Source organism: Boleophthalmus pectinirostris, unplaced genomic scaffold (assembly GCF_026225935.1).
Source record: "Boleophthalmus pectinirostris isolate CB_2022bp ecotype Guang Dong unplaced genomic scaffold, ASM2622593v1 HiC_scaffold_7, whole genome shotgun sequence".
In the NCBI taxonomy this organism is placed as follows: Eukaryota; Metazoa; Chordata; class Actinopteri; order Gobiiformes; family Gobiidae; genus Boleophthalmus; species Boleophthalmus pectinirostris.
This window is the reverse complement of record NW_026571473.1, coordinates 22,249,152-22,262,692: the sequence shown is the minus strand read 5'-3', so window position 1 is coordinate 22,262,692 and position 13,541 is coordinate 22,249,152. Positions and strand designations below refer to the sequence as shown.

Here is a 13,541-nt window from a genome sequence, read left to right as displayed (position 1 = left end):
CCCTAACCTTCTAGTTATGAGAGTGGATAATATTGTAGCTAAATAAATCCTGCAAAATCCATATGCAAGTTTCGTACCGACTGTGCAGTCTTGATGGCCACAAAGCGGTGGTTGCCCTCCTTCCCACAGACGTATCCAAATGCTCGGTGGTCTGTGATGTCCTTGGCGATGTAGGAGATCTCATGGACTGCATGGTGGTGCTGAAGAACCTGGGTAAAGAGCACAGTTGTTGTTTTCAGTTTGGTTAAGAAGAGCACAATAGATGTAAAGGTTCTACATACACCATGTAAATTAGACAATCCAGTTCAAGAGGCTTTCTGATTACTCTTTCTGAATATAATCATTTTCTTTTCACAATCAAAAGTACCAGAGTGGCCCACCAAATTACCTTGGATCCAGTCAGATTTGATTGGTATTTTCCAAAAACAATAACTGCAGCATAAATGAACCCTTTTGTGCATGTGCAGTAATTATATTTTTGGATTTACAAAAACAAATTGCAAAATCAAAGACTCACAAAAAATATTCAGCCGCATAAAACATATGATTATATGCGGCCTGCTCCAGAGAATGTGACCTATGTGTTGTCGACAAATAGGATCACATAGCTCTCAAGTGTCCATGCTGAGACCTTGTATCCTCTATTAAACAGTTTGGAGCTCTCTGCCCACTCCAGTTTAGGCTGGGTGGTCCATGCCAAGCTGGCATGGCCCGCGGCAGATGGCACTGTTTTTCCCGAGGACAGAGGGGGGATCAGTGACAATCACAACTCGGCAAGCTGTCCACTTGATCACTTCATCTGTGCCCTCTCCTGCCTCGCGCCTCCACAGCAGACACACTATACACAGACTTAATATGCACTGGCGCTGGGCTAAGTCGAACTAAATGTCTGCTTTGTTGCTATTGTCTGCGCCAGATGCATGCTGGGAAAGAAGGCGCAGAGGCTACACAGTGACCCTCCAGCCCTTGAGAATGAACTGACCAGCTACACATCAGTGACTGAAGACATCTGCTGCCTTAAAGTAGAGGATGCACGTTATAGTGAAAGTGTATTATTAATGCCACAAATTTAAAGAATTCATACTGTGCTTCTGTTATTTAACTGTTACTTCTGTTATTTTAGTTATATAACAAATATAACATCATGGATCATTATGTTATATTTTGGACATTTTAAATCAATAATATTTTCTAAAAGGACTTAATAAAGAAACAAGTCTACTGACTTCTGGGTAGGAAAATTGCTTGGCCCACTGGGAGCTGGATCATGCTTTGCAGATCATGCTAGCAAGTGCAGATTTTTCATTTGTTATAAAATGGTTATACAATGCTGTCGAATCCTATGCGGATCACATATTAAGAAAATAAAATTGGAGAACGAAGTAAATACACAGTAGTGGGTGTACACCGGTGGCAGTTAAAAAGTTGATTGGAGCAACAACGTGATTACAAACATGCGTGAATTGTGCTAAATACAACTAAGTGACTGAGAAGGTTAATGAGAAGGGAAACACCTACAGTATAACATCGTTAAAAGCTCTTTTCTCCAAACTCCAAAGCATGCTCACAGTGACATCAATTTAACATGGGGCCACACATGCACAGCTCTATATCTAGCTAATCACTGCATGAGTCATGTCTAGTGAATTGAATAATTAGCCTAATGATTATTATTATCACCTCTGATTGACCTGAGAATGGCGGCTAAGGCCCTGTTGGCACACATGTAAACACACATACAGCTCATTTGCAGTGATTATTGAATTATGTGCGGATGGGAGGAGGAGGTGACTGTGTGCCCCACAGCGGAGCAGGGAGCACAGGCTGAGGTGATGGGCAAACTCAAGCACCAAGGAATTTAACACTACTCTATGATATTTTGGGGCTTTCAGAGCTGAACAAAAATACATCACTTTTTTTTGCTCATAATAATAATACATTGCAATTTTCAGTGTTCAACAGACATTTATCACTGGAATTTAAAACAGAAAATAGTCTGAAATTGTTGCTCTGTTAAATAGCCTCAAGTAAACACATAACAAACACAATTTAAAAAAATCAATAAAATGAAACATACAACACAACACACTAAACATAATCAGGATTTCACCTTCAAAATAATCTTAAACCATCCAAGAAGTTCATTTAGTCTACTTTAGAAACTACATCATAGTCAGAGAATGGGTTTATAAACTAATACCTCATAATTTCACACAATCTCTTATTCATTTGACTTCTTGATCTTAGTTGTATAGCAGAACTGCCAGTCAATTCCGCCGACTATGTTTATGCCAGAATTGTCCATCTAATAGCCTCGCTGCTGTCTGTGCTATATCCAGTAAAAACAACCTCATCACCACCTCGATTTTAACAGCTCGGGTTTCCATGGAGACGCCGCCCTGCTGAACTGTTTGGCTTTCTCATCGCTGCCCGCGGCTATGCAAAACGAAATGAATTTGTCATAATATTGTTAGAAAATAGAATAATTTGATGTGAGGCAGATACTGTTGGCAGACTAGAAGAGTACAGGGTCACGGATGTTTACACAGGAGGTATGGGGCAGACAGGTAAGAGCCGCTGTAGGCTGCTAATGCTGCAGGCGCACACAACCCACACAGTTCACAGGGCACTCAAATCAGCTGACAACAGAGGTCGTGTGACTACAGTGGATTATGGTATGAATCAACAAGTACGCCAGGGCAACAGTTCATAATAGCACATTTGAATGGGGTATATGCCATCAGCCTCCATACTGAATGTCAGTCTGATATAATAGCGTTAACAGAGCTGCAGTGAATGAGGCGTAAGTGTTTTGAGTGACTCTGAGCTTCCAGAGATTCTATTATTGTCAATCTTTACCCGCTATGAGTCAGTGAAAAGCCACCAGTTAGATTTACAATGCCATTTACTGCTTTTTGTAACATAAGTTGGCAATAGCCGATAGATAGATAGATACACTGCTCTATGGATGAAAGAGAGAGAAATGATAAAGCAGTCATCTATGTTTATTTATTCAGTATTTATCCTCCACTATATGCTTTAATGGAACTAAGTATCAGTCTCACCACAGACAGGTTAGACAGCCATTCACGTCTCTTTGCAGTGGATGTGTCTTATACGATTCTTTATTACTTCTCAAATTACTGCTAGAGTACAACGGTTTGATTGTCTTTGTTGGAGACAGTGTGGCCACTCAAACGCCAATCACTCTCATATTTTTTGGACATGTACAAAATTAAAATCATTCTGGGACAATTTGTTTGAAAAAACAGATACGATCTTGACTTATGTTGTCCTCAAGGATCCAAAGATATTTTTGGAGAGGTGATCAAAAAAGATTTAAGATTCTGACATAGACATAAAAAAACAAAACAAAAAACAATAACAAAAAGCTGGCTTAAAAAGGACCCACCATCAGTGAATTATTGGCTAGACATTATAGAAGAAATATATTCCATGGAACAACTGACTTTTTGTACGACTCAAAGGACATTTCTTCATCAAACGCTGATTGAAATGCTTGAAATACAAACAAAAAGAAACTTGATTCAACCTTCAATATCCTTGTTGCAGTGGAACAGCACCCCAAGCTTTGTATTGTTTTTTTTTTTTTTTTTTCTTTATTACACAAAACTTGAAAAACAAATAAAAAGTATTATTATTATTCGCACTGGGACAGTATAGCAAGATTATTTTGATAAAGGGAATTATTCTGTTTCAATTCTACAATTATTTTCAAATTCAATTAAAATTCTTTTATAGCGATACAATACATGTAATATTAAAATGAAAAAAATAGAATTTCTTCATCCCGCAGGAGGCATGTCTGGCAGCAGTAGCCAACTATAGCAGAATCAGGTGGGAGTAATGGATAAGTATTTGTGTTGTTGATGTGGCTGCAGTCTGCACAGTGTCAGGCTCAAAGGAACAGGGGCATAGACTGGTCATTGAACCATGAGGAAGACGAGGCGCACCACTCTTCTTCACATCTCCTCCTGCCTGAGGGCCAGTCTGAAGCCACAGGGCTGGGAGCAGGGAAATAGAGCAGTCCATTTTATATGATATAATCTACAGCTTACAACCGAGGAAATATGGCTCATGGTGGATACAACTTTTATCAAGAACAAAAACTTTGTGACAGCATAAGAAATGGTGATTCTGGTGGAGTCCTCAACAACAAAACTGACAGCATTGGTCAAACTAACTTCAGTGCAAAACATTTTCCATTGTTACTGGCTGACTTTTTGCGCAGTCATTTTTCAATTTCCGGCCAACTCACACAAGCACTTGAGCCTGTTGTCCTGCCGTATCAGCTAAATACGATTAGTGAAGTAGTGCTCCATCAGTCCATATCATCTACATTTAAAATAGATGCATGGACAATGGCCCTGTTTGCTTGAGTAGCCATCACAGAGAATAAATTGGCCTTGGCGGTTTGATACTCAGTTGAGCGTACTTTTAGAATACATTTAGAAGCTCTAATGGGTTCATTCTTGTAAGAGCGGAGGTTGTACAAATACTTTATGTTGTTTTAAAAGTTATCGTCTAAGTTAGGGATGTAACAATAACTGAAATATCGTGATATCGTATCGTCAAAGTTCTCACTATAATATCGTGGACCATCACAATACACTGAATTACAAGTCTTTTTGCTTAAATTAAGAGTTATGGTGCATCAATAGACAAAAAAAAAAAAAAAAAAAAAAAAGACAGAGAGAACTACATAGACCATGATCCTTTGCGCCATTTCAGTGCAGACTACATGAAGAAATAGCATTTCTAAGCACTTTTAAGTTTAAGTTCTTTGAATTAAGTCTTGTCAAGGCATTTTAAGAGGAAAAAGTAGCATATTAACAGTTTTGTTAGACTCCATCATACTATGAGCAGTGAAGATATCGTATCGTGAGACTTGGATATCATTACAACCCCTAGTCTAAGTATCTTCAGGAACACAAATGAAACATGTTTACTAGTATGTTACAATTTATCATTTATCATCATCGTTACTGCTCCACTGTGTTTTTAAACTTCATACACCTTCACTAGAATCATTTGGATGCTTTCAGCACTGTACAGAACAAAAGGTAAGCTTAGAAAGATTGCAAGCTTTATTTTTTATGTAGAAACTTTAAAATAATCAGAATTTTTTGGATTAGATTTAGATTTACTGTCATTGAACAAAATACAACGAATCTTTGACAGAGCAAATCTGTGTGCAGTAAAAATGAATAAATATAGACACATTCTCACATCCATACCAATAACAACATTAAATAAATAAATAGATTATTCAATATTCAGTATTCAGATTATTCAGTCTCTTCAGAATTATACTTTTGTACAACTTTTGTTTGGTTTAAAATGTATTTAAAAATATCAATGTACAATGGAAACTAGTTGACTAATCAAAGAAATCATCGCTGACAAGTCAACTACTAAAATAACTCATATTGAGGATATAAATAGCACTTACATTCTCTGCTTGTTGCAACTTTTGCTTTAAAGGTACATTTTGCAAACATCAGAGCACCTTTGAAATACACATTGTGAATTGGCAAAACTACCTGAGTGAACCAGTAGGGGTCAGTCTATGGGGTCAGCGAGTCCAGCCCTTCACACTTGACCTCCTGTGGACTTTCTAAAGACCGCCCAAAACACTTGAGGTCACAGCCATTGGTGTGCGATAGAGACAGAGACCTGCAGGTTAGATTAATGCCTCGTCTTTTCCTCTCCTGCACCCCTCCACCCCCACCCTCCACGCCAGCACCCCCACCCTGCACGACCTTCCGTCCTCCGTCCCGCGCACCCATACATCCTGCCGCCCCGGACTCTTGACTGATGCGCAGACAGGAGGGGAATGAGTCTGTCGAGAGCCCTGAACCTCCACACACGATCTGCCCTCCCTCCCTCCCTGGCCATTATAGGAGTTAGGCTGAAGGACTGCTGGTAAGGACAGCATATCTTTATAGTTAATATTAATGTGAGGAGACAGAGGACAAGGTCTCCCTGTAGAGAGCTTTACTTTGACATATGCTGCCTGATTCCCCACCTATCCTTCTAATGCTGTCTCCGTCTGTCTCTGCCTCTATCACTCTGGCTCACATCATTGTTTCTGCACACGCATCTCTTTCTTTTTACATATATCAAACTCAAATACGGCATTGGGACATTTTTCTCTTAGCCAGGGAAGGCAGTTTTGATTATGTGCTGTCCTATGCGCTATTAACTACACTATATTAGGAACGAACATTAAGTGACATTTTGTGAAATTTCAACAATTTATTTTTTTCTCACCCAGACACCCACTTGTAATAAACGGCACATACATCAATCACATTTATAGAGTTAATGGATTGAGTAAAAGACCTCCACCAAGGCACTACGAGTGCGCCTAAGCTAAGAGATGTAGCCAATAAGCTCATCCGTCAGCTAAGTGCTTCTGACCAATGACATCTACTGTTCCTGACAGGTCACTCCAGTGGCACTTAAGGTTGCATCAAGGAAAAAAAAAACATGGAACAATAATGTCGTTTATATTTTAAACAGGTCATAGCACAGGGGAAGTGTCCAGTGGAGTGTAATGATCACATCTGAAATTCCCTCTTTTTTTTTTTGGTAGAGGTGATCCAAGTTGAACCCCAGTGGTATAGTAGAATCTGTCCTATTCACCTCCAACACAAATAAAAGGAAAAATGAAAAAAAAAAAAAAAAAAAACTACAAGTACTAAAATAATACAAAGGAATTGCCTTGTTCCAATATTAAAAGATTTTCTTCATAAAACTGCTAAATATATAGCCAATTACAGTGTGATTAAAGTTGAATTCATGATACATTTACAACAATGTTTATTAATGCACATAAGGGGTGTAACGATATCCAAGTCTCATGATTAGATATCGTCACGGTATGAACCTCATGGTATGATATTTATCGTGGAAAAGCTTGCGATATGGTTGGGAGGCTCATGATTACGGATGTAACAATATCTAAATCTATCGGTACGATATTTTCACGATATACATCTCACGGTACAATATTTATTGAGATATTTTGTGGAGCTAACAAAATTGTTAATATGATACCTCTTAAATGCCTTGACAAGACTCAATCCAAAGAACTAAGACTTAAAAGTGCTTAGAACTTTTATTTCTTCATGTAGTCTACACTGAAATGGAGCAAAGGATCATGGTCTATATAGTCTTTTTTTTAGCTATTGCTGCACCATAACTCTTAATTTAAGTAAAGAGACTTATAATTCGATATATTGTGAACGTCCATGATATTATTGTGAGAACTCTGATGATACGATATCACAATATTTCGGCTATCGTTACAACCCTAATGTACATTGTTTTTTGTTATAAACAAATAAATAAACAAATACATAAATAAATAAATAACACAGGTAAAAAGAGAGCAAGGAAAACACAAAGAAATTGTTGCCATATTTGTTGGTCCGTTCATTTTATAACTACTCTTAATAAATCAGACTTGGACCTACTTTTTGTCCCAACCACAGTAAACTCTTGGTAAGTGTGTCCAGTCATTCTAACCCTGTTCTGGTGAATTATAGCTTCATTTAGGAACATGGACACACAGCACCATTCACACAGATCTGTAGCTCAGAGCCACTGCTGAGGTCTAAATCTGTGGCTTTACATGTCAGACAGTAAAGCCAGTGTGCAGACAGAGGCTTCTTTATGTTCCACTGCCACCAGACACCAGGCAGGAGACTGGACACGGATGCTAATGTCAAGATGTATGTGCAGAATAGGTAAACATGATTGATTTCAGCTATTGCTTGGTTCAGAAACTTCAACTGTCAAATGAAGGTAACAAAGTCAAGCCCTTGTAATGCTATGCCTTGGGACAGTGTTATATTTTAGGCTGAAGGATAACGGGACACATATGTGATCATACTGGGACCATAGCTGTCAGGGCATCCTTGAGGAGGGAGTATCAAAGGAAATCATTACACTCCACTGGCCACTGCAGAAGCACACTGGCCACGACAACAGTAAAGGAAACTGCATGGGTCCTCAACATTCAGCCAATACATCGACTTTGAGAGAGGCTAAGTGGTGTTGTAGTCTAATGCAAATGCGTATGGATAATCAAATCAATAAATAAACATTCAAAGCTAAAGCTAATTCAAGATAACATGAGCTGGTACAACAATGCATCTTACTGTCTAAACTAAGCAGGCTATAATGTTAAATAAATGTAGTTGGATATGTTTGGACATTAGATATTCAAATGCTAAATAGGTTTTCATTTGTACACGGTGATTTTAGCTTGTTTTGCTTACTTAGTTTTAGTATATACTCGATGTAAGTGACTTGTACTACCTGCTAGTTAAAGGTGCAGTGTAGAGCCCTGCACGACGCAAAACAGCGCGACGCGGGACATTTTGAAAGCTCAATGCGGGCGCGGGCAGGTCTGCACAATGTGAGAGCGGGCAGATGGGATGATAAACTGCAGTCCCGCAAACTACATATGAGTGTAAAGTAAAATATACAAATGATTCATGTCTGTCTATCATACATCATGTGTGGTAGATATTTTATTTGGCATTAATAAAAACATTTTAACTTGCAGATGTGGTCTAATCTCGTGCACATATTATACAATTCCTTTCCGTGTTTGATAGATCTTAAGAAAGCAAACGTCCCCATCTTACAGGATTTGTGGGTGGGAGCGGGACAAAATATTGCAGATGCGGGCGGGAGCGGGACTGGACAATGTGGGAGCAGGCAGGTGGGATGATAAACTACAGTCCCGCAAACTAAATATGAGTGTAAAGTAAAGTATACAAATTATTAAAGTCTGCCTATCATACATACTTTGGCTGGATATTTTATTTGGCATTAATTAAAACATTTTAAGCAGCCTAAACTTGCAGATGTGGTCTAATCTCGTGCACATTTTAGACAATTCCTTGTCTCCGTGTTTGATAGAGCTTAAGAAAGCGAACGTCCCCATCTTGCAGGATTTGTGGGTGGGAGCGGGACAAAATATTGCAGATGCAGGCGGGAGCGGGAATGAAAATTACAGTTCTTTGCAGGGGCGGGAGGAGTGGGACTGCACAATTGTGTATCACCATCTGCTTGTCTCCATGGAGATATTGTTGTTGCTTTGCTATGGTCCGCAGTATAGCATTAAGCTTATCTGTCTGCTAAACTCACTGCTAAACATTCTAATGGTGAGGAGGATCACCTCACCACAGACCTGAACTGTAACTGGTGGCGCACCTGCTTGTGAACATCTCCATAGAGAGAAGCAGTCACCTGAAAAGTCGCACAGAGGACCTTTAAGGACAACATTATACTTCGCACTCTTGGTTTGCATCTCTTGATGAAAACTCCACTGACACTGCTCTATGAGACAGATTGGACAGGACGGGCAGTTGGACAGCCTCAGAGCGGCCGTGCTGAGGTGTATTAAGTAGCTGATCGTCAGTATAATACCACACTATTGCTGTTTATGTTTAAGAGACCCACACAATAGAATGTGCATGTTCTCTCATCTGCACCGGCCTTGTACTCAGGGTTTCAATTAGACCCCCCTAATTTCCCCAGAGGCCCCTCCCTCTCAGAGATGCCTCATTAACATTGAAAACACCACACACACACACACACAAATACGCACATACGCCATGATAGCGCACACATGGATATACATAAAGTACATACTATATACTCACCCCTGACTTCTCATCATAGATTTTGATCCCTCCAAAGGATACTGTCAAGAACACCTTCTGCTTGTGCTCTCCTTTGGACCGTGCTGCTGCTGCTATGCCCTGTAGGGACACACGTACATGCATGAATTCATTTATGGGGAAAATTCTATTCAAAAGAATCAAATATGTATCAAAATGTTCCTTGTATATTGGTCTTTGCAGAGATAAGTGAGGACAGGGCTGCACACACAGAAGCGACTGAGGAGAATTAAGGTAAACATTTATAGAGCGCCCTCCTGACCTTAGACACACAGCGGTCAGAGCGGAGCAAGGCATTATGGGAAAAATTATACAAGACACACAATCTTTCTGGGAACATGTGGTCCGCTGTGGTTATCAGTGTATTGACTCTGATAACTGTGGGCCTATGTGGAGGGAAAAGAAGAATGCTGCAAAGAGGAAGTCGTGAGTAGAAAGGCAACGGACTCATGCCATGGAGCTGAAAAGCACATCATATTTCATGGTGATGTAATTCTTTGGTTCTTTTGCATCAATATGGTTGCATTTTAAACCACAAATCAGCTTATTTCATTTGGCTTCACCATTCAGTCAAGTCTATTTCATGCCATATTCCCTTCACAAATCTGTATCTACTTACCATACAAATCTTGTTTGTAGAAATTAGCAAAAGATCATTTATAATGACTATTAACAATATTACAAAAAACAAGTTGATAGTATAGGAGGTTTGAAAAGTTAACTGTGATTTTATTTTACTTTGAACTACACTTTTTTTTTTTACTTTGACTATTAGGGCCGGGTATCATTAAGAAGTTGTCACTATGATACATACCTTGATACATAGGCCACGATATGCTACACTTTTTGTTACAGTGAACTTTTGATTCAATAAAATATGATATATTTCACATCGATTTAAAATGGTTCATTGAAAAAGTTGAATAAGTCCTCTAAGTTTATGCAAAGTGAATATGAAAAACACCAATTTTACTCATCAAAACAGTGAAAATGTCAACACTTCTGTAGCTTTTACACAAAATAATTTAGTATATATACCAAAATATACCAAAAATTACTCTTGGTGATATCTAGATACAGCAGCCCACGATATCGATACTGTATCATCAAATTAAACAAAACAATATATCGATATTTCAATATTTTTGCACACCCCTAATGACTATGTAACTTTTCTGCTTGTGTCCATGGTGATGTCATTACTTTGCCCTGAATGTTCCGTATGCAGTATGACATTAATCTTATCTATCTCCATGTAAACAAGCAGGTGAAGCCACCAAGCCAAGTTATAGGTCAGATCTGTGGAAAGGCAACTCCACCAACAGTAAGAACACATGTTTTTCAAATATTTTTCTCAACAATAAAAACACCTGCACAGTAGGCAGTTGCCATACTGTGTAACACGTCAGGCAAACCCATAACATCTCCATGGAAACAAGTATTTGGCAGACCATCCAATAGAAAAGTGACAGTGCAACTTTAAATGACAACTAAACTATTGAGCAATGACAGTCATCTTGTATAGTAGTTGGACTCTACCTCATTCTTTTACAAGACAATGACTTTACAAACTGTCAGCCCAATTAGGCCTAAGTCAAACGAACATTCTCTTCTTCTGTCTGGACGAGTGAAAAATGAACAAATGGGCCTTGCAAAGAATCATTCATCAAGAACTCCTCTTTTACTTTGATTTATATTTTCTCTGCTAAAATGCCTCGCAAATAAGTGAAAGTACAATGTGTCGCGACAACTTACCTGCTTGAAATAATTGAGTGTATGATTTATGGCCCGACTAGAGCCTCTAAGGATTGGGGCGTCTCTGTACTTTGCCCGTGGCTGTATTTGCATAGGTGAGCCACAACAGCAGATGAAAAGAGGTAGAATGGCGGGCTGGTGCAGGGCGGGGCAGTGGAGGAAGAAGGTGGAGAGATCAGAGAAAAGGACTTGATGGATTTGCTGTCGGAATAAATGAGGAGGAGGAAAGCTGTTTGATCAATGAGCTGTCCATCCCCTGCCTCACCTCGTGCGCCTCGCCTGGATGGAGTTTTCAGTGGACATAAACAACATGCACACAGACTATTCTCACACCAATGAACAAAATGTACCCAAGCGCGTTCCTGGTGCAATTCTGTTTATTTTTTTTATCTTTGGCTATATTTGAGCCTCTTTGTGCATTATTTATTCAGACTAGCACAGAGGTTTTGCAAGGACATTATATTACAAATAACAACCCTGAACTTGAATGCCCGGCTAGTTCTTCTCTTTCTCATGCTGTGTTTGCTAAGGAGTGTTCACAGAATATCACCTGCACCATCTCACACCATTCTCTGCAACCTCTCCTGTCTCTACAGCTGCATATGTTACACTCACAAATCCTTTATTTGATCTTTGTCTAGGTTTCTTCTGCTTGCATATTCCATATTCCTCCATTGTACCTGTCCAAACTCTAAATTTAGTCTTCCCAAAACATGCACAATAGGCACTATAGGAGAAATAAGGTAGTTTGACCAAGCCTAGCTCAAGATCTGGAGATGGGCCCCTAGACACAGATTCAAAGGACAAATTTCCCTACAGGGACAATTAAGTGTACCTTAACCTTGCATGTCTAAACTCTAAATCTAGTCTTACTGGCTTCTTTAGCATGAGCTGTCCAACTGGTGATTCTTAACCCTGTTCATCTTTGTAACTGCACAAGAGAAATTCAATAAAAGTAGTTTCAGCAATACTTACTCCGTTGAACGCTTTGTTGGTGACCTGAATAAAGCTTTAAAGGTGCACTGTGAAAAGTCGGCTGCTTGACTCCATTAAGATGCTATTGCTGAAATGTCCCATAGTATGGCATTAAACATCTATATCCATGGAGTCAAGCAGGTGATGTTACTGGGATAAATTACAGGTCAAATCTGTAGAGAGGCAACTTGCTCTCATTAAGAATGCATGTTTTTCAAGACTCATAAATCCCCTGTAACTGAATAAACACAAATTCTACAAGTTTAATGCAATACTGTAGAACATTTCAGGCAAAGCAATAACTTCTCCACTGGTACAAGCAGGTGACAGACTCTCCCCCCAGATGTTACACAGTGCACCTTTAAATTCTCTTCTTTGTGGACCTCACTGTTCTATCTCTCACACACAAATCTGAATGATAAACTTCCAGCTTTCGTATAAGTCGTATTGACAATAGCCAGTATACAGCCACATGCCGACGCTTTTACTGATTTCCATAACAGCAAACATTCATAGTCGTTGCACCATATTGCGTCTTGCTGACTCTGGTCCCATCTGCCATAACACCCTCTATTCCACTATTCCAAGCTCGGTTGTTTCTCATTCACGGGGGAAACACACTTCTCGAAGCATTTCTATTTATTCAAATGTGTTTCTGTTGACAAGAGTTCGCATTATAGGTAAATAGTAGACCAAAAGCTTCCTCTTCACCCAGCCCTGCAAAGTAGACTCTAAATTATCTTACGACAAGGCTTATTTTTCTCCTCATAAATGTTCACAGTTCAGTGTTTCTTCTAACTATGATTTCTACTAAAATCAAAGATCTCCATCCAAACATGAAAGGGCATCATTACCGTATGTGGGATACACAAAACATGCATAGTAAAATGGTGTTAGAATATGCATGAACATGTGCTAGTTACAGCCAATGTTATTCAACTTTAATTACGGTATGTGATGTTGTTTAGACCATTAGAGGAAGAAATAAACAAAAACAATAATGAAAAAATAGAAAAAAATATTATGTAACTGATTCAATGCGTGTTAGGAATTTATATGGATGCTATATGTGCCATAACACCCAACAAA

The 13,541-nt window shown here is 39.0% G+C and overlaps 1 protein-coding gene across 3 annotated transcripts in view; it reads right to left on the bottom strand.

The window, feature by feature from the left end:
- The window catches only part of dab1a (DAB adaptor protein 1a), a 105,845-nt gene that overhangs the window by 31,545 nt on the left and 60,759 nt on the right, over positions 1 to 13,541 (bottom strand). For all 3 annotated transcript variants that reach the window (XM_055165355.1, XM_055165356.1, XM_020918760.2), the window contains exons 4-5: positions 9,705 to 9,803; positions 78 to 209 (exon numbers count right to left, since the gene is read on the bottom strand). In XM_055165355.1, the coding sequence (XP_055021330.1) occupies positions 78 to 209; positions 9,705 to 9,803 (231 nt within the window). The remainder of the gene's footprint in view (positions 1 to 77; positions 210 to 9,704; positions 9,804 to 13,541) is intronic.